This window comes from Natrix helvetica, assembly GCF_964273705.1.
Source record: "Natrix helvetica genome assembly, chromosome: 1".
NCBI classification, from domain to species: domain Eukaryota; kingdom Metazoa; phylum Chordata; class Lepidosauria; order Squamata; family Natricidae; genus Natrix; species Natrix helvetica.
This window is the reverse complement of record NC_138548.1, coordinates 208770734-208793291: the sequence shown is the minus strand read 5'-3', so window position 1 is coordinate 208793291 and position 22558 is coordinate 208770734. Positions and strand designations below refer to the sequence as shown.

At 39.4% G+C, this 22558-nt stretch overlaps 1 protein-coding gene across 3 annotated transcripts; it reads left to right on the top strand.

Moving 5' to 3' along the window:
* Positions 1-1714: 1714 nt before the first annotated feature.
* NEMP1 (nuclear envelope integral membrane protein 1) lies at positions 1715-21818 on the top strand. Of its 3 annotated transcripts, none has more exons than XM_081934423.1 (9): positions 1715-1913; positions 3452-3567; positions 4462-4681; positions 6397-6469; positions 7035-7128; positions 10385-10496; positions 16617-16842; positions 19484-19660; positions 19974-21818. In XM_081934423.1, exons 1-9 carry the CDS (start codon positions 1820-1822, stop codon positions 20185-20187), a joined length of 1326 nt encoding a protein of 441 aa, XP_081790549.1. In that variant the 5' UTR covers positions 1715-1819; the 3' UTR covers positions 20188-21818. The 3 variants fall into 3 exon arrangements, with proteins under 3 accessions (XP_081790549.1, XP_081790547.1, XP_081790548.1); XM_081934421.1 differs by having other exon boundaries at positions 1722-1913; positions 10382-10496; XM_081934422.1 differs by having other exon boundaries at positions 1740-1913; positions 10382-10496; positions 19487-19660.
* The last annotated feature ends 740 nt before the right edge of the window (positions 21819-22558 follow it).

Sequence of the window (22558 nt, the reverse complement as noted above, 5' to 3'; positions counted from 1 at the left end):
CTTTTTCCAGCACAAATTTCATCACATCAGACCTTCACTGAAGAAAAGGCTTTAATTGTAGCAACACCAGTTTCATAGGCCAGTAACAGCATTTCAAGGATGGATTTTTGAAAGTGGTTTTGACACTGCATCAACATACCATTAATAAGTAGTTTGGTTTGTGAAGCTTTTGGCTTCATAGGTTTTAAGTTTTGTTTTTCTATTTCTTTTCTAGCTAGTTTCCTTTTGTTACTTTTCTATAGATTTCCGAACTTGTATAATAGTTTTTTTTAAGTCATTGTGCCTACTATATTGCATATTATTTCCCTATTCTGTGAGGATTCAGAGGTGGAATTGTATACAGTAATTCAAATAATCAGAACAGAGACAGAAGGACCTTGGAGGTCTTCTAGTCCAGCCTCCTGCTCAAGCAGAAGATCCTATACCATGATGGCGAAACTATGGCACATGTGCCACAGGTGGCATGCAGAGCCCTCTGCAGGCACATGAGCCATCACCCCAGCTCAGCTTCAACGCGCATGCACATGCGCCTCCCACTGGCCAGTTGGTTTTTGGGTCTCTGCTGTGCAGGCATGGGAGGTGGGGTGCATGCAGATGTGTGTATGCATGTGTGCGTGGCACATGTAGGGGGTCGCGTGCACATGCGCAGGGGGTGCAGAAGATGCATGCATGCGCTTGGGCGGGGGACTACATGCATGCATGTGCGGGGGAGCGTGGGGGTCCCCCGCCCCCACACATTGCATTATGGATGTACACATATGTGCGACAGCACACGTGTACACACTTTCGCACGCAACAACAAAAAGGTTAGCCATCGCTGCCCTATACTTTTTGAGACAAGTGACTGTCCAATCATAAAAACCTCCAGTGATAAAGCTCCCACAACTTCTGAAGGCCAGCTGTTCCACTGGTTGATTGTCCTCACTGTTAGGAAGTTTCTCCTTGATTCCAGATTGCTTCTTCTCCTTGATTAGTTTCCATCCATTGTTTCTTACTAAGGCTTTATAGAACTGTGCTAATACTTCACATGATTTTGACTGTATGCCTAAACAAGAATTTTGTTAGCTTTTTTGGCTGCCGCCGCCGCACACTGCTGGTTCATGTTTAAGTGATCGTCCACTAAGACTCCAAGGTCCCTGTCACAGTTGCCTCTGAACTCTACCGTACAATCCGAATTGCCCCCAAAACCGCAGCACTCCTTCGCACTCTGGTTTCCCGCCCTTCATCACTGCCACACCCAAGGAGTGCCATTTGCGGCCTGTCCTTCGGGAGGCTGTTGCTAGTGCAGACCCTCGATGGTTGTTAAGGGAAATCACTCTGCACTCTTGCGGACGAAAACAACACCCCTCCCACCCTCCCGCTTCGTCTGCTAAAAAAGTACTGCCATTTCCTCCGAAGAAAAAAAGAAGGGCGGGTGCTTGTCACACACTTCTCAATTCTGTCTCTTCGATTGGTTGAAAGTTGTCAGCTTCCAACCAATTGGGGCGAGAAAATGGGTTTGGTTACTGACTAGTTGCTTGATCCTCCTCGTTGAGTGGACAGACTGTATATCAATTTCGCCGTATGTTCGGTGTGCGTTACCTCACAAGGGCCTCGACTCTGATCGTTGATTGGTTCCTGTCACTTCGGTCAAGGGCGACCGTTGGCAAGGCGGATTCTAAGCCCGGTCTTCCCTCATGTCAAGCGGCTTGCAATTGGGTGATGCGGCTGACTCTCGTGCTGGCGGGAGTGGCTCTCGCTCTCCGATAGGCTGCGGGGGCCACCGCGGAGGGAAGGGTTATTTACGATGGGGGGCGGGTGAGAGACCGGCGGGCAGGTTATGGCGGGAGAGATGAAAACAGCCTCCGAGTGGCCTCATGGCTGCCGCCTCCTCTTACGAGTTGTGGTCCTTTCGATCCTGGCGCGCAGCTCCGGTAAGCGGACAGGAGTGCGAGATAGTTCAGGGCGTTCCCCAGCCTTTTTGCCCCTTTGCCTCTTGAGCCTCTTCCGGTAACGGAGGCTCCGGGTCCCTCAGTGCCGTTATTGTTAGTAAGCGACGATGGGCTTAGGTTGATTTCTCAACCGAAAATCCCCGTCCCAAGATATTCCTTATCACTTTGGGGGAACGAAGGGCACTATGGAGGCCTTCTCCATGCCAGGCTTTCCCATCCTGTTCCTTTCCAAATGGGACTCCGCTTCCCACAATTCCCAGCCAGGCTTTGGGGACTGGAATCCCAGCAGGTCTTGGGAGTAACATGTTGTGATGGCTTGGGCTGTCCCGAGTATTAATTTCCCTCAACTTAAGTCTGAGGGGTGGATGGGTTGCTTAGACTATGATAGAGGTGGGCATCTGTGGGCATCAGGCTTCTTGGTGAAAGGAGATTTTCAAGAAATAAAGAGAAGATAAACTTTATTGTCATTTTTTTTTACTGCGAGTACACTGGCCCACATTAAAAATGAAATTCTGTCCACTCTCAAAAGAAAGTATATATCTACCTATACACAACCCACATACATATACATATGATATATACACATGAGATACTGTGTTTCCTGAAAATAAGACAGGGTCTTATTTTCTTTTTACCCCTGAAATAAGTGCTTTTCCTTATTTTCGGGGAGGTTTTATTATTTTTGCGGTACAGGAGGGGGCGTGGCCACCTCATGGCTGCTGCTGTGTTGCAATATTTTCGGGGGGGGGGGATACATACACAAATATTAATCATTGTCCAAATAAAGATGAATGAATTAATCATGGTGAAATATCACTTGGATAACCACGGTAGTGTGACAAGACAATATGGGCTGTTGTTTCGAGTACTGTACTCAGAAATAATATCAAGTGGATTATTAGGCAAAATTGATACTCTGTAGCATACCCTGTTTTCCAGTGAGTTGTGGCATTTGTTGTTACTGTTCTCCACATCTTCCAAAATTAAGGACAAATGTTTACATCTGGTTATTATCATCTGGGTGCAATGTGGCTAATGCTTTTGTTATTGAGACTATAGTTTATTTATAAATTTTATGGTTGTTGGTGTCCAGAGTACCAAGAGTAAATAGGTAAGAAATCCATTAATATTTTAAAAATGTAAATACTGTATGTTCAGATTGAAACCTAAGTCAGATTTCTTTTACTGTGTTCTATGATTTAACACAAGCAAGATGGATTTTGGTCACCTAGTCTTTTGCATGTCCACTTGCCATTACTATTAACCAAAATTCTGTTTTAGTATATATGGGGGGGGGGGGGATCAAAGGAGTGTTATATACAGTACGCTACCTGAAACCCATGAAATAAATCTCAGCAGGTTATAAATATAACAAATAGATAAAGGCATATTGGAATTTTACTAGGTAGAATTATTCTGTTCCTCATTTATATAAATCAGCCTCATTGTCTTAACTCGAAAGACATTTCATTTTGCCAATGTATCTAATGTTTTTTTTTTCTTTGTGTGGATTCCTACAGATGGACATGTAGTGTTACTTAAAGAACATCAAACATATGTAAATAATACCCCTGAACAGTTTTGCTATTCAAATAAAGTGATTCCCAAATGGCATGATATATGGACTAAAATTCAGGTAAGAATTATATTTGGGGGGGGGGGTACCTGAGGTGCATCTCACAAAATTAAAGTGAATAACCATAGATCTGTAAATATATTCTAGGTGACTCCAATATAAATTTTATTAAAACCCTGATTAGTTTGGAGCATGTGGAAGATAAAAGCAAATTATAAATTCGGGGGATGTATAGTAAATTACTAAGGATCTAGCTTGCTGTATTATAATAATTGTGTAGCAAGAATGGTCCTGCTGTTCTTTCTCCTTGTCTTCTCAAGCTATTTCATTAGATGCAATTGGTTTATATACATCTAGGAAAAACTTTGGTCCAACTTTGGTCTCACGGTTATATAATTGCGTATATTCCATTCAAGTAAGATTTGAAGAAAAAGATAATGGACAGTCAAGAACAAGATTATATTCTATAGCTTAGTAATGTTGCAATACCATATTGTAGTTGCTGATCCATACAGGCTATATTTTAACCTATCTCCATGCTAGAGGTTGGGAATAGAATTAGGTCAGATGATTCTAGTAGGCAAAGGGTCAAAGTTCCTCTCCACGATACCTTTTTTGGATGTTTGTGGTATTTCTCAGTTGGTTTCACAATGAGATTTAATATTGGTCTCCTTTCTCATCACTGGATTAAATAGCTTTTTCTCCATAAATAAGTTGCCAGCTCAAGATGCTAAGCTTTTTCAGATTTCATTTGGCAGTTTTTCAAAACCCTATTAAGTTCTTTGGCATTTTCCCCTGAAACTAGTTGTTAAGTATTTTGTAAGGGCATTGCAACATAACTTGTTAAATGTAATGCTGTCTAATTCAACAAACTGTTAAGTAATAACATTAAGAAATATTTTAATTAATTACGGAACTGTCCTTGTTTTTGTCATCTCTTTTTGTTCCATCCAGATCCGAATAAACAGCACCAAGGTGATCCGTGTCATCCAAGTTGAAAGTGAGGAGAAGCTGAAAGAACTGGATGGATTTAGTTTATGGATGTATGTTGGCTTGCTCTTCAAAGAGAAGCTTAATGATACTTACATTAATGTTGACATTTTCAGTAAAGAAACTTGCTTGAAAGTCGAGACCTTAGACCCAGACTCCAAGTATACCATCAGTGTTATTCGAAGTAAGTTTTCTTTTATCGTAGTTGTTCTAATACAGGTAGTCCACCACTTACGACTACAGTTGCGTCCAGAATCTCGGTTGTTGAGTGAAGCAAAGTAAATTGCCACGTCACTACCTTGCTCAACAATCTCAATCTCGTCTTTCCCAGTTGCGGATATTAAGTGACTATGCGGACCATTATACTCAGGAATCCTTTCCCTGCTCCACTTAGGTGAACTATTGCAGGCTCTATCAATGTAGAAGGCTCAAAACACTGGAATCTACTAGTGTTTTCATCACATTTGAGATCCATCTCCCCAGTGCACAGGAGGATTTCCTTTTCCTGCATGGAGGGGAGGGGAAGTCTCTCAGCACACTGGGAGAACGGACCTCAAGTCCAATGTCTCCTCTGCTTGCAACTTTTCCTTTTGGCTTCCCTGTTGACTTTTTGAGGAAACAGCAGAAAAATTGCAAATGACAATCACGTTATCACAGGGCACTTGGCAATTGGTTATAAATACAAACAGGTTGCCAAGCAACCCAAATGCAGTTATGTGACCAATGGCCATGCAGCATGGTGTGGATGGTGCATCACTTGGCATGCTCACACAACTACCTAAATTAAATATAAGGAAAAATGTTCTAATGCCAAATCCTATACAAGTGTCATTTGCATGTAATGGTTAAGCCACCACGGTAGAAACCAGGAGATCATGATTTCTAGTCCTGTCTTAGACACAAAACCAGCTGGGTAACATTGAGTCAGTCACACTGTCTCAGCCCTAGGAAGCAGACAGTGATAAGCCATTTCTGAAAATCTTGCCAAGGAAACTACAAAGACTATTAAATGCAGTTGCCAGAATCAGTGCTAACTTAGCCCTCCCTCCCCTTGCCAAAATGGAATAGTCTATGTGTGGTAATTCTCCATCTTTGGAGGTTTGGAAGAGGCTGGACAGCCATTTCTCAAGGATGGTCTCTGATTTTCCTTCACAGAAGAATGGACTTAGATTATTCTTTTGGTCTCTTCCAATTCCACAATTCTGTGATCCTGTGAAATTAGACTTGATATATTTCCTGAATGTGCTGCTTGGATTCTTGGAATACCTTGGAATACCTTTACTTTTTTTCATACATATTTTATTCATGTCTGAAGGATATAATTATCCTGGATAGGCAAGGAGAAATGAATACATTTAGAATGATCACTGACTTTGTATGTATATATGTTACATTCCAAAATTTTAAGGCAGCATTTGCTACCGTAAGAACAAGTCTAGTAGGTTTAGGTCTGCAGAGGTAAAAGAGAGGAACATCTCATATAAGGACATGCTCACTTTGTATATATAAAATCTGTCCATTTTGAAACACAGTTGTTCACAATTGCTGAACTATGTGTGAGTATGTATATGATGTTCTGAGGTACAAAAAATAACGTGTGTGAATTAGTTTTATTATGCAGTCTGCATTTTTCAAATCAGTTGGTTCTTAGAAAAAATGTGAATGATGAAAAGAATGATTTTAAAAGAAAATACTGTTTGCCTTTTTAAAAGACTTTGCAGCAATGGTTCTTAATAGTTCTCAGGTTTTTTTCATTTTGACAATCACTTTATCAAAAATCTGTATGCAGCAGAAACACATATTGATGGGAAGATATTTTTATCTTTTACATATATTTGCCATTATATTCTGAGTAGTTCAGCCAGCTGATTAATAAAATAATAATTTTATTTCTTTTAGCACTTGATCCTAAGCTCTTCATTGTTACATTTCTGGGCCTGCTGCTGTTTTTCTGTGGTGATTTGATGAGTAGGTCAGTAGAAATCCAGTTCATAATGTTTGCCAGCTCACAACTGATAACCATCTAATCTAGTAAATGCCTATCTCTCTTTCAGTTTGTGATTGTGTTAATCTGTCCCTTTTCACTGGAGAGTACTTGGGAAATATCAAATCTTGTTGTTTCCATGGGCTTTCATGTAACAGGATATTTTTGTCCTCTGTTCTTTTTCTGAGTAGTGAAGAGAGATATTTGTGAAGTCTTAATGCATGTGCGTCATTATTTCCAACTCTTGCAAGACTTCCACATATTGTTTGCTCTTTTAAAGAACTACCATGTAATTTGGCAGCTTAGTTGATGTCTGTCCCTTTGGGGAAAGCATTATGGCTCTTAGTTTTTGGAGTATTGTTTACTTTTCCTCCTGCTGCTATAATTCATTTTCTATTTGTCTTCCTCTTTACCCATCAGCCCTTGCTGTCATTTCTTTTCTTTCTTTTTAATGGCTATCCGCTCAAAACCTAGAATTATTAGAGTTACTGTTAAACTTGTGCCATGTGTAGATTTTCATACATAGTGTTTGAAATATTCTTTCTCTTTGCAGAAGTTCAATCTTTTTCTATTCAACTGGAATAAGCATTGGCATACTGAGTTCATTGCTCATTGTTGTCTATGTACTATCCAGATTTGTGCCTAAGGTGGGTTAAAATATGATGACTTAGCTCTGTTAGGGGTTTTGGCAACATTCTGAAAAGTAAATAGTCTGAACTGGCTAAAGGCCTTTCAAATGCCTGGTAATTTGGGGTGTGGCAGTCTAATAATAGATATGGAGGGTAAAATATTACCTGATTATATATTTTATATCTGTACTGAGGAAAAACAACCCCCCCTCTTTCACTTCTTCCCTTTTTGAATCCCTTCCCCCCTTTTAAATGTTATCTTGTATTATTTTTTTAAAAAAATATGGAAGGTAATGAATTAAGAAAACTGGTTCCAAGGTTCAAGCTTGAACCTCTAAATGCCTGCCTTGTTTTTATTGTTTAAGTAAGCTTGGAAACATGAAGGGAATTTTATCAACCTAACTAGGTATAGAAAACAACTTCTTCACAATTTTACTACCCATACTCTGGTGCAAGGCCATCTAATCTGGCAGGTTGGATAATAGCAGTTTCGTTATATGCTGATAGTGCTACAATTTTCCTTAGCATATATTGAGTTGAAGAGAATATTGTGAGCTTTGCCTTTGGTTATTGTAAACAGAGACCTTATTGGAAAACTACTAAAAGTAATTATAATGGGGTTCTGAAAAAAAAAATCCAAATATACCATTATCAGCAACTAAATGGGCACCAACTTGAACAAGTAAAGAACTCTAAATATCTAGACTCTTATTCAGTGCAATGGAATCTTGGAACACAAGTTCAAAAGCCATGCTCAGATTTTTTAGAACTGGGTGCAGTGTGGAAGTTTTGATTTCAATGGTTTTATATGTTTTTGAGGTTTAGGTTATAGCTGAAATGCTTTAAGGTGCTCCATTTTTTTCATATGCATCAATATTTTTCAACCTTGGGAATTTTAAGATATGTAAACTTCAATTCCCAGAATTCCCCATGCTGGCTGGGGAATTCTGGAAGTTGAAGTTCATAAATCTTAACCTACTGGTTTTGGTCCATTGGAGATAATAAAGAATAAAAATTTAAATGTCTGATAGGTTTCCCAGGAATCTCTTAAACTTTTAATTATGAGAATTATTTGGTTTTGCATCTTAAGTATTGGACAAATATGCGTATAGACTTCTTAGTATCCCTAACCCTGATTGATTCAGTGGACCAAAATGTTAAATGATGTTAATAATGGCAGTTTCTTGCCTTATTTTGTAATTTATCTAGAGACAGTGAGAATTAAACATACAGAGATAAAGAATTCCCAAATTATTTTTGTCGTTATTTAACACAAAGGAAATTTATATTCCAGCTTAATATCTACACCCATACTGGCCTCAAGAGGACTGTATTGGAATAGAAGAGCATTAACTTTAGCCCATTGTAATGTGTTTCGGTCTACATTATTAGAGCGTAGATTTTTCAATTTTTACATGAAAGCTATTTGGCCCATACTCATATGCCTTGATAAAAGTTTCCTTACATTTATCACATCTCTTTTAAAGGGAAAAGCAAATGTTCAATGGTCTGCTATTTGACCAAAAGGATTCATTTTGGTTTAACAACAGACATAATGTAGCAGATTTTGCTTAAAAGCAACATAGGAAAAACAGTCTTGGAAGCACAAATATTAGAATGTTTTGAATGGGCAAAGGAAAGGAGTGTGATAAAGCCTTGTATTTTCTTCTATTGTGCAAGTGACCTCAGTGAATGAAAGGGATGTCGATATAAAACAATGCTATTCTATAAAGAAACAAAGAAAAAAGCATTGAGGATGAGCTTTGGGTAAACCTGAAAATGATCAGCTTAAATCCTCTGCTCCTCATATAAAAAAAAAATGTCTGTAAGCAAAGACTTGAGTATCAAAACCAGAACATGATATACCTGTGTCAGGTAGGCCATCTTATGTGATGTCCATTTAGTTTCCCCCCCTTTTCCAAATCTTCACATGGAATGTTACACGCTGTACTTCATACCGTGTTTCCCCGAAAATACGACAGGGTTTTATTTAACTTTTTACTTACAAAATATGGCCTTGGGCTTATTATAGGGGAGGGCTTATTGTTTTGGGGTTGCCAGGCGGCTGCTCCCTTGCGAACTGGCTCCCGAAGAGCCGAGCACAGCCTCAGGGGCGAAGCAGCCATGAGGTGACCAAGCCCACGAGCAACCCCTCGGCAAACCCCCTCTCCAGCCGAGCAAAGCACCATTAGCTTCCGTGGCTTGGCACATTAGGGATATCCTCTAGGTCAGTGCATGGAGCTCTGCCCGGCTGGAGAAGGGGGTTGTGCGTGCGCCTGTTCTGCCCATAGCAGGCATGCCTCCTAGCCTCAACATGTCCGAGCCCAGTTCTCCCTGCAGTTGTCGCCGCCACAGCACTCCGAGCATAATGTCTTCTCCGGTTCCAAACTCCAAAACTCGGCTGCCGAGTCTTCCAGCAGTGGCCGCTCTAGGAGTACGCTACCATAGAGCTGCTGCAGGGAGAGCTGGGATCAGACATGTTGAGGCTAGGAGGCATGCCTGCTGGGGGCAGAACAGGCGCTCGTGCAACCCCCTTCTCCAGCCGGGCAGGGGTATCCCTAATGTGCCAAGCCGCCGGAGCTGGGGAGCGGGCAGAGCACCACGTGGCTTGGCGCCTTAGGGATACCCCCTAGGTCAGTGAATGGTGCTCTGCCCGGCTGGAGAGGGGGTTTGTCGGGCGGTTGCTCATGAGCGTGGTCACCTCATGGCTGCTTCGCCCCTTAGGCTGTGCCCGGCTCTTCGGGAGCCAGTTCGCAAGGGAGCAGCCGCCCGGCAACTCCCCCCTCTGGCCAGGCAGAACGCCACTTCCCAACCTAGCGGTATCCCAAAGGCACCAAGCAATGTGAGCGCCTTTCTCCCCCCCCTGGCTCCTGCGGCTTGGCGCCTTCAGGATACCGCTATGTCAGTGAGCGGCGCTCTGCCTGGCCTGAGGGGGGGTTGTCCAGGGGGTTTATTTTCGGGGGTGGGCTTATATTTTTGCCCACGCGAAAAATGTGACAAGGCTTTAGTTTCAGTCGTATTTTCGGGGAAACACGGTACATTTTGAGAAGTGGGTCTTGAGACATCCAAGGATTCAAAATCAGAGCGTACTTAAAAATTTCATCCAGAAAAACATCCCTTATGATTACTACATGGAACTGTTCATGATTGAAAGAGCCAACCAGAAGGAGTGCAGCATGTGAAGACATTGGAATGCTGCAGGTGAGAAAAACTGCTAAAAATGCTAAAGGAGCTTTCTCTAATCTGTAACATTTTATTTATTTTTTTCTAGAAGAGCCCTATCTATCTCATGATTTTGGGAGGCTGGTCTTTTTCTATTTACCTTACCCAGTTGGCCTTCAGAAACCTTCAGGAAATATGTACCTTATATTGGGAATATCTACTTGGTGAGTAGCTGATGACCTTCTCTTTTTGATGCTGAGGTCATTTTACAATGTTTCTGAACTAATCTACGTAGGGAAAAAGCAGCAGTTGACTTTCGCTTAAGTAACTACTTTCTAAAATGGTCCAAATATTCTGATTAGTTTGCGTAAATAGAATTTGCAGGCTATTACGTTTCCTACTTATCTAGGAAAAATACAAAGAATTACCGTATTTCTGTGACAGTATATTTGGAATTAAATAGAAGGAGATAGCAAATTTTCCATAGGTTTGTGAATCCATGATAGTGTAAGACATCATGGTTGGAAAGACATTATTTACACTTTCAGAACCATCTGTCAATTAATGTTGGTTTTGCATTCCTCATTACTTATCATACAAAAGAGGCTATATTTGGAATGTGAGTATTCTTATTCTGTATTAATGACTTTATAATTATTTTTTATTACTTATAATAAAACAATTACAATGTAACCATTACAAAAATAAATAGAAAAACAGAAAATAGAACTTGCAGAATCAATCGTATCATCACTAACAGAATCATTCTAATTAAGAAGAGAAAAATTCAGAAAGACATCGTAGTTTAGAAAAAAATACTCAAAAATGGATAACTATCCAACAGCATAGAAACAAAAACCTCAGTATATACCTTAACGTATCATTGGAAAGCTATCTGGATCAACAGGCTGGCCACTTTAAATTGGTGTAATAGTAGCACTTAATTTCTGAAGAAATCATGTTGCAGATAAATAGTTTGGTCATGGGTAATCTTTGAAAGGCATATTTAGGCCACACACACTCTAATTTAACCATCTGAAACATTTCAATTTAGGTTTAAAATATTCTAAAAGTCTGGTTTATCAAATTTAAGTCAGTATATGCTTTATCCTGAGAATCATTTATAATAAAAATAATACAACAGTATGTATGTATGTATATGTATGTGTGTGTATATATATATATATGTGCATATATGTGTGTGTGTGTGTGTATATATATGTGTGTGTGTGTGTTGTCTTTTCCCGTGTAAGATTGAGATTGTCTTGGCAACGTTTTGGCGAGGTCTCACTCGCCATCTTCAGGCTGGGTTTTGGGCTTAAAGCATGGTCAGAGCTGCTGTCTTTCTATAAATCTTAGTGGGGGTGTGTGGAGTGCTGGCTGTTTCAGTAAATGTAATGATTGATCGTGTGGTTGTATCATGATTGATAGATTGGTGCTGATTGGTGCTGGCTGTGTGTCCATTGTTGTTTCGTGTTGTAACGGCCTGGGTGGTGGGTGGGGCTCGTTTGTTGACTAGGGCTGGTTTCCAGATGTCTGGTAGGCGGGAGATGTCATCACGTTTATTCATGTTGTGGGGGTGTTTATTTTGATAGCTTTCATAATTCTCTTTTTTTTTAGAATTTTTTTTATTGTCTTAAACAAAAACACACACAAAAAAACATTCTTCATTACATCTTGTAGAAAGCATGTCGATTGGTTACAAATAAATTTTGTGTGTTACTATACATCCTTCATATTTTTAATTTACATTTCAAAATCGAAAATCTTTTATGTATTTTATCATCAATATACCATCATTCTTGTTTAGCTATAATTATTTAAACATGCTTTTATCTAGAATCATTTGTATTTAAAGACACAACCACCTACTGGCATTCATTAGCTATTCCTATAAACCTCCAATAATTACCCTTTTATAGCATATTCCCTTTTTTTTCCCAACTCACTATTTAAGGCTTATATCTAATTGCCTTTACCAATGCCAAGACATATAAAAATCATTAAACATTATCCATTAACATTTCCTTATTGTTATTATAGTTATCTAAAGAAAAAAATAAAAAAGAAAAAATTGTCATTTATATCACATCTCCTCCCCTCCGACCCAAGAAAAATTACATCTTTATAATAAAATATAAACAAAAGTTTGTTAGTAAAGTTTATAAGTGCCCAAGAGAAATTACATCTTTATAATAAAATCTAAACAAAAATATATTAGTGAAATTGATAAATCTTTTCCCCAGGTCCCAATTTACAGTTTATATCCAAATTATTTTTACTAATTGAGATTATTATTTCATTATTATTATTATCATAATGAGTTATTAATTAATGAATAAACATTTTAAAGAAAACATTCTAAAAGTGTCTAAGAAATCCTACTTATTAATCACCAAAGGTTAACTAAGTTTTGAGTTATCAACCTTCATTATCAGCCTGTGTCTTTCCAGTAACAAAACAATCTTATCTCTTTAGCCAGTTGTTGTGTCAATTCTCTTATAAACTTCTTTATAAAATTTTTAAAAACTTCTCTCCGCACTTTTTTGCTTGAAAGATCTCTCATATAGTCTTGTTGCCCTTGAATTGGTATTAAAATTAACATGTCTTTGATTATCAGATGTCTTTCTAAAGCTGTTTCTCTTCTTAATTCCATCATCAAATCCATATCTTGACAGGAGGGGTGGAGCTCCAGATCATCAAGTATATAATAATAATCAGATTCACATTTCCATGTTCCCTCCTTTCCACTTTCACTCATAGGTGCTCCATTATTAGGTTCCATCTATTATCTTGTCTTTATCTTCTATATCTTCCCTCTTTGCTTTAATTTTTGAGGCTCTAGTCCCTTCATCTGTTATTGAGCCAGACAATAATCTATCCAACTTCTTATCAAACCTCTTAAATCCTTCCAATATCTTTAGAATTCCATCCAAAAAATCCTGGTAACTTAGGGTTTCTTCATCTGTATATAAATACATATTTCCCAGAAGAAAAGAGAAAGTTTAAAATCCACTGCCACTCTCGCCTTCAATGTCTCTTTTATGTATAATTTTTTTTGTGTTTTGAATTTGCTTAAACATAAGATCCTTTTAATTTTTTCAAAAAAGTGAGGAATCTATCTTTTCTTTCCCTTCCCTTGTCCAAAATATTCCACAAAGACACCTGCAAGAAAACAGTCCGTGTCCTTGAGTCGTTATCAGTCTCTACAGACAAGCTGCAAACCCTCTAGTTACAACGTCAACAGAATCAGAGAAAATAGAGCAAAGGATACTTTGTTTCAAAAAAAGAAAAAACCAAGTTCTGGCTTTTGAATGGCAGATTCAACTTTCTCTTATTGGTATCAACCTTAAGGAAAACAAAAATCTCTAAGTGTCTTTAATAAAATTTAATAAACAGTAAGAGGAAGGATTGTTAAAGTAAAAAAAGTTTTAGATCAACCAAAAAATAAAGGTAGCACAGAGTAGAAGAAAAAATCAATTCATTCACTTAAGAGAAGAAACAGGAAGTGTTCCAATCACTTCAATCCACAAAACACTGTTACATAGAAGAGGGGCCAAAAAACTTTCTAAGGCAGTCCAATAAAGATAAATTTCGCTGCTTTATTCTTTTGCTTAAAGAACTAATTTATCTTTTTTTAAAAATTTCTTTGGGCAATCATTCTCAAAGAAAAAAATATCACCAGCTGGACTCACTTTCACTGCCTTCTTTCCGGAGCCGTCTCTGACTTTGTCAGCCTGGGGGCTGTCTGTTTACCGCCGGCTTGGAGAACTTCCCTTGGGTCGATCAGGGACTTTGCGGTGTCCGTGAGACCAGCAAGGATTTGTCTCCCTGTCACCGTCTCTCCGGGACGGTTTAGGTCCAAATGGACCGTGCAGCTGGTAAAAGAATCAAGGGCGGTCTCGGACTATCGAGACCGCACGTTGTGTCGTCGCGACGTCTGGCTCGTTCACATAATTATTCTCTTGTTGAAGTGTTCAGTTTTGGAGATTAACTTGGTTCCTTCAAAATTAATTTCATGTCCTGTAGCTTTAAGATGCTGGAAAAGAGAGGAAGTTTTTTTCTTTTTTTCTTACTGCGTTCTTGTGTTCTGCGATGCGTGCAGAACACAGATGTGCAGATGTGTTCGCTTGTCCTATGTATGTTGCAGGGCAGATTTTGCAAGGCATTTCGTAGACTCCTTGGTTTTTTAGCTGGATTTTGTCTTTGGGGTTTCTTAAGATGTTGGCTATTTTTTGGTCAGTGTTGAAGGCTGTCTTGATATTGTGTTTGTGGAGAATTTTGCTGATTTTATCTGTGGTGCCTTTGATGTAAGGGAGGAGGGTGATGCCATTGTCCTGTTCTGTGTCTTAGTTTTTGGAGGGAGTCTCCCTTTGGATTAGGTTGGTAATTGTTTTTCTTTGGAATCCGTTGGAGATTAATACGTTTGTGAGAGTGTGTAATTTAGTTTTCACGTGGTCTTGGTCGGCTTGGCGTTTGATTCTGGAGATGAGGGTCTTGGCTACAGAGTTGATCTGTGCAGGGTGGTGATGGGATTGTGCATTTAAGTAGCGGTTGGTGTTTTTTTTTCCCAGTAGATGGTGTGTCCTAGGGAGCCATTGTGGTTTTTGTAGATTAGGACGTCCAGAAAGGGAAGTTGGTTGTTTGCTTCTATTTCCATAGTGAATTGTATACAATTATTGGTAAACAAACAAGCCCCACCCACCACCCAGGCCGTTACAACACAAAGCAACAACGGACACACAGCCAGCACCAATCAGCACCAATCTACCAATCATGATACAGCCAATCAATCCACTTACTGAAACAACGCCAGCACTCCACACCCCCCCACCAAGATTTATAGAAAGATGGCAGCTCCGGCCACGCTTTAAGCCAAAAACACCAGCCTGAGGATGGTGAGTGAGACCTCGCTGAAACGTTGCCAAGACAATCTCAATCTTACACGGGAAAAGACCCGAATACAACAAGACCATTGTGTGTGTGTGTTTGTGTGTGTGTGTTTGTGTGTGTGTGTGTGTGTGTGTGTGTGTGTGTATCTATAGCTATCTATTTATATCTATCTATCTATCTATCTATCTATCTATCTATCTATCTATCATCTATCTATCATCTATCTATCATCTATCTATCATCTATCTATATCTATCTATCTATCTATCTATCTATCTATCTATCTATCTATCTATCTATCTATCTATCTATCTATGCTTTGATGTATTCGGGTCTTTTCCTGTGTAAGATTGAGATTGTCTTGGCAACGTTTCGGCAAGGTTTCACTTGCCATCTTCAGGCTGGCTTTTGATCTTGAAGATGGTGAGTGAGACCTCGCCGAAACGTTGCCAAGACAATCTCAATCTTACACAGGAAAAGACCCGATTACAACAAGACCAGCATACTTACACCCGTGAAAATTTTCGAATATAGATTTTTCTTCTCATTCCCAGTCACCTTGCTTGATATTATTAAATACATATTGGTTTCTAGAGTATGACGTTCCATTTTATCATGCATAAAAACATTATATAATTCTAATGTGTTGTATAATTTACTTCCTTAATGTGATTTTCCAAATTATGATTTACTAAGTTTTGTTTTTCCAACCTCAAAGAGAGGCCTTGAAAGCCACTCATATAATCACGAAAGTCACAGAACAAAAAAAGTTGATAATCATGTCCCATCCTGTATCATGTATCACCAGCAATAAGATTTATATTACAGTTATCAGATCAGTCTGCTAAAATTCAAGAGACTGAAAAACAATCCTGTCAGGAATGAGTTTTATGAAGGGGAGTTGTTTCTATGATTAATTCAGATGTTGCCGTATGTGTGCCAATAAATAGGCTTGTGATTAGCATTTTTCATAAATGAAACAATATAATACTGTACTCAAGCAGAAGATTCAAAACTTAATTAAACTCAGCACTAAAAGATGAACAGAATATCTGTGTAAAACATCTGGATGGTTTTTAGTGGGACTGTTTGATGAATTATTAAAATTTCTAGCGCCCCCGCCTTCTAATACCATATATTGAAAGAATATATTTTGTCTTTTGTGGACATAATATTTTATAACACTTGTTTTCTTCTATCCATTCATAAAAAAGTATGATGTACTTGTTTGATATTTTGTAAAATATGCTGAGTCAGAAGCATGAATTGTTGCATTTTATTTCCTTCTGGCTTCAATGTTTTGGTTGCATGCTAGTGTCCAGGTTATTTAGAACAGATGTAATACTTATAACCAATGTCTTATTGGCTGACAGACAAGCTGAATTATACTGAAGGAGTAACTCATGTTGATAGTGAAAATCCAAATAAAAATAATTCTTTTTCTTCCACAGGCTACCTGGTCATCGTAGGGTGTGTAAGCTTTGCCGTGTGCTACAAATATGGCCCTCTGGAGAATGAACGCAGCATAAATCTTCTCACTTGGGGTCTGCAGATTTTCGGCTTGCTGCTCCTTTATATGAGCATTCAGATACGACATATTGCCGTCATCTTGATTATAATTGCAATCTGCACTAAAAACCTGGAGTACCCAGTCATATGGGCCTATGCCATCTACAGGTGATGGATGGGAAACAATGGCTTGACTCATCCTAGAAAACACAATGTAAATAATGATAGGCCCATTTAGAAATTTGTATGGTAGGAGTAGGTGAATATGTTTATATGTATAACGCTGTCCCAAAAATAAGTGACTTATGTTCTGAGTTATTGAAATTCTTAGCATGTTTTTTCATTCCTGGTTAATTCTCTAGTCCCTATAGCCGGGATGGCAAACCTATGGCACAGGTGGCACGCGGAGCCATTTGTCAGGGCACACGAGGTGCTGCCCTGCCAGCTGACCAGCGCGCATGTGCGCGCTAACCAACTAAGTTCACCCTTTTTAAAAGCCATTTTTTGCCCTCCCCAGGCTCCAGAGGCTTTATAGGATCCTGGGGAGGGCGAAGAGCCCCACCACCACCACCCGGAGGCCCTCTGGAGGCTTCATGAGCTTCCCTGAAGCCTCCGGAGCGTAAAAAACCGGCCCTACGGGCAAACTGGAAGTTCGGGAACGGACTTCCGGCTTGCTCGGAGGGTCGTTTTGAGAGCTCCTAAGGCTTCAGGGAAGCCTCCTGAAGGTCCCTGAAGCCTTTGGAGCACTTAAAAGGACCCTCCGAGCAAACCGGAAGTCACTTCCGGTTTGCTCAGAGGGTCGTTTTGACTGCTCCGGAGGTTTCAGGGAAGCCCCCTGAAGGTCCCTAAAGCCTATGGAGGGCCTCCGGGCGGTGGAAGGCTGTTTTCGCCCTCCCCAGGCTCCTATAAAGCCTCTGGAGCCTGGGGAGGGCGAAAAAAGCATGCAAAAATGGCGGGGGAGTGCCTGTAGTGCGTGCATGCGCATTGGGGGGGTCGCACATTGCATTATGCCCATGCACGCCCCCCCTGCGCTCCCCCCACTTATGATTCGCCATCACTGCCCTATGGTTTTTGTGTAAAGACCTTTCAGATGACAGACATGACTATATGATTCCTTAGAGGAGGCAAGTGTCAACCCCCCCCCCCCATTTGCAAAATCTCAGGAAAGAACACTGAAGTGCCAGAGTTAGTCTATTATTTTAATTTTGTAAATAAGCATGCGCTGTTTGTAAATTATTATCATGCACTGTTTAAGATGGTTATGTGATATTGAAGCACTGTGAGACCAACCTATGTTTTAAATCTTCTAAAGCTGAAATTACTTTTTTTTTTGGCTTAGACAAATAAAGACATGATGTCACATCAGTTTAGAAGAGGAAAATGAGACTGAGATTTGGTTTACAAAATACACTAAACTGGAATGTTTGTTTAGGTTGGGCTAACCATGTCATGTGAACTCAGGCACTGTGATAAATGGTTTTGGGTGATGAACGTACTTCATGATCTATCTGTTGAGGTTTTGGGTGGCTATAAAGCTTTCCTTTTTGTGTCTCTTTACCACAACCTGGACATACCATGTAGAAAGCACTTGCTCAGACCTGAAGTGCATTAATGAATAAAGATAAGTACCTTTTGCTGAGCATTTTTTAAAAACAAGGTAATCCCTGCTGTATTTTTTAAATCTAAGAGACAAAAAAAAAGATGCAGATGACAAGCAATTTTAGAAGCTGTAGAAAATGATGTAAATTTCTTCTGGTAAGAGGTAAAATTATTGATGAGGAGACCACTCTCTCAAAAGAAAAGCCACGTGACAAAAGTCTTGGCTAGCGCAGCAGAGGAATTCCCGAGGCTCCTTCTCTTTTTATACAGCCTTGTGGAAGAGATGGTGAGGGAAGCAGGATTTGGAATAAGAATAAATCATTACTTCACTTTAGACCAGTGTTTCTAAACCTTGGCAAGTTTGAGGTATGGATTTCAACTCCCAGAATTCCTCAGCCAGCAGAGCTGGCAGGGGAATTCTGGGAGTTGAAGTCCACACTTCCTAAATTTGCCGAAGTTGAAAAACACTGCTTTAGACAATCACTGGCTTTATATGACAATGTGGCTTTTGCAAACATTTGGCAAAAGAATCTGCTTCTAAAGGTTCATTCTTATATAAGAGGCAGGCTCCTGATCTATGTCTTCTATTTTGTAAAATAATTATGTGGCTAAGATATCTGGATGTTGTACTTGAGGGCTTTATCTAAATACATCTGTAAGATATTTCAGGAAAAAACTTGAGTGAGGTATTTTTTTTAAGAGGAGTGACACACAACTGATTTAAGATTCCTCAAACTATAAAGTTTTTGTTGAACATTGGGAAAAATGAGGGCTGACTAGCTAAGTACAATACTAAATCATGGAAAACTCTACTCTCTTAAGTGCTACTGAGCAAAAATGAATCCAGATTCTCAAGAAGAGGCCTGATTTCAAAGCACCATTCTGATAATCTTTATCAGTGTCCTTTGGCATCTTGAAGATGAACAATAGTACAGTATTATCACAAACATATATAACACAATTTTAGCATTTCTTAGATATCTTTGCAAAAGATGTAATATGACTACGAACTGTCAACAGTAAAACAGGGAGGACAATATACCTGCCAAGAAGGCCTAGGTCTAGAACGTTCAACTTTGAGCCCAACTTAAGATAGGGTGCAGTTCTGAGTGTGTATCAGGTGCCCTCTCCTAAGTGTTTGAAGAGGATTGCAGAGGGCCAGATTTCAATGTTTGACTTACAGGTGCTACTAACGCCATTGCTGTCCTAGCAGGAAGCTGTTCACAGCTCCAGAAAAGCCCAGCCCACCACGCCTGTTGACCGAGGAAGAATATCGGATGCAGGGGGAGGTGGAGACACGCAGACAATTGGAACAATTGCGGGAGTACTGCAGAAGTCCGGAGTTCTCTGCATGGAAAGCAGTCTCCCGCATCCAGTCTCCAAAAAGGTAGTCCATGAAGATCATCAGAAGGGAGGGGTGAGCTATAATGTGCTGAGGGATTTTTTTTTTTTTTTTGTAATCTTGATTTTAAAAAAAATCAATTTAAAGCTATATTTGTGGGAACCTAATTCAAAACAATCTAGATTTCTTACATGGGAAGGAAACCCATTTTTCGTAAGGACATGCTATACCCAAGCAGGTTTCCCCTCCTCAATTTAGACTTTGTCTTGCAAATACTTGGTAAAAACAGTAAATTGTAGAGAGAAGTAGTTGTAGAATCATTAGTTATAGCATTGTTTACATTCTTTCTTTCTTTCAGATTTGCTGATTTCATAGAAGGTGCCTCACATGTCGTCCCCAATGAGGCTTCTGTCCATGAGCAGGAGTATGGGTTGGGGGGTTCCTTTCTAGAGAATCAGCTCTTTGAAGAGGAAGATGAGGAAGATGACATCAGTTTTGATGATGAGGATTGCCCAAACACACCGTGGCCCCAGAATCACTTAAATTTTCAAGATAAAACTGGCCACTCTTGATGCAAATGGATTGACTGATGCCCCTTATTGATCCTGTCTACTGTTACAATGGAGGAGTGCTATAGAAAAGCCTTTTGTGTGTGGCATTGCTTAAGTAGCTCTATGACAGGCCTCTAAAGCCCTGCCATCTATTCCAGACCATGACATGATCATGAACTGCAACATACTTGGGATAGGTTTCAATATTCTGGATTAAATATTTTACAAAGTACAAGTTGGTCAGAACCTACAGCTGTTAGCAGTGAGTAGCCCATGGAGGAGGAATATGGAAAGCTTGCAAATCGTTACGGAAAGCCAGTGGAAAAATGACAAATTATTTTGCCATGAGAAAAACAGGCTACTTGAAGAAAGGTTTTGAAAGTCCAGGTGAATTTGATAAGAGATATCCTAATTTTTTGTTGTCTTCCCCCCCGGGAAACAATAGCTGCTGTCCTTTGATTTTCCAAGGTGCCGACAAAGATTTGAGAGCATGCTGCTCTTCCTCCAGTGGCTATGCTTTTCACTTGGCTGAAATTTTGCCTCCTGGGTTCAGTACACTAAAGGTCTGAGGCTACTGCTTGTTGCAGAATGCGTAATGTGTTTGCTGGGAGACAATAAGTTGCTAGGTCTCCCAGGGAGGTTCTGTCCTTCTGTGCATGATAATTGCGCAAATAGAAATATTTTTAATTATATATCTTGAGAAGAGGGTTGCTTCTACTAAAATACTTCCTGTAGACTTCACCCATGATACCTGTTACATATTATAACTTATTTGTGGCCTTTTTGGTGGGGTTGACATACAGATATGAGCCACTTTCAGTTTGAAGAATTAATTTCTGTATGGTTAGAAAGGAAGTTCTAGAGTGGTCTGAAGGAGACAGAGCAGTCTGAAATGCTGGATTTTGTACAAAACTGCTTTTTGGAAGCCCAAAACTTTATGATCTTCACCAAACCCCCATAGTTCAGATTTTAAATTGCCTTATTTTTATCCAGATAGTCCTCAATGGTATTGCAATCCTTTGAGAAGGATTCAGTTGCATCTGGATGGAACATGGCAATAAACTCATAGTAGGTATGTATAACCACCCAAAATGTTTGTATTTCTAGCCATCCAAAATTTATTAACTGATAAATTAACTGCTTTTAAAGTTTCTATTGCCACCCTCCATCCTTCTTAACAGGATTGAAAGAGATCTAATAATCTTCTTTCAAACCCTGTCCGCTTCCTAGTCACTAAAATGATCGCTCAGTTTAGTCACACAAGGATCTGTTATTTTAACTGGGATCAAAGCTGGTTCCAAAAACCAGAAGACAGAGAAAACCAAACAGTTGACACGTACTATATTTTTCCTGTCCATTTTAAGTTTTAAGGAAAACCAAGGTCCTTTCTATACGCACACCAAATGTGTAAAATGCTGAAAGCAATGTGAAATAATAACTAGGGCAAAAGTTTTAATTTATACATCTTTGCTTAATTTGGGATATAAGCCATGAAGGTGTTTTGAAAGGAATAAAATATCCCTCCCAAATGGTCAAAGCTAGTACAGACACAATTAATTTTAAGACAATGAATAAATGGAGAGTACTTCAGTATTTTCTAACTTGACTTGTGAACTTTTTTAAATAAAGTATTTTGTTTATTTAGTATGAAATGAAGTTTCTTTGTATTGTGTCACTTGGGAAGTCAAGAGGCCTAATCCTGTTTACAGACAGTAGTACTACAACTTGCATAATTAATCTGCAAACAATCTGATATCCCATTTACAGAGAAAGGTTTCTATCATAAATTATTTTCTGATTGTTGTGTTGTCCTGGTGAGTGACTATACAATGAATGAAGTTGGCAATGGGTTTCCAAAAGTGAAAAAGAAATATGCTTTTTGAGCTATTAGCTGATGAAGTTTGGTTAGAGTGCAGAAATATTTCCTAACAAACATACTCAATTTTACAACTGATTTCATTGAGAGGTGCTGTAGTTGAGATAAGTGGAGTGAGTGAACAACATCTACAGCAGCGGTTCTCACTGAGTCGTGACCTCTTTGGGGGTTGAACGACCTTTTTCACAGGGGTCTCTTAAGACCATCGGAACTCTTAAATCTTTAGACTAACTGCATGTATGCTTGAATTTGGCAAATCAATAATGGAGAAACCTGATTCAGTATTTTCCAGTTCACCTGTTCCAGATTTCAACTGACAAGATTATTCTACATGCTTGAAAGTCTCGTCTTTTGAACTGTGTTAAATGAGCTCTTTGCAATGCCTGAAACATCTCCCCAACTTCCTGTGTTCAAAAAGATTCTGTATTTATTTATTTATTTATTTATTGAATTTATAGACCGCCCCCTCTCCCCTGGCTACCCCCACTCCCCTGGCTACCCCCACCCTTTATGCCT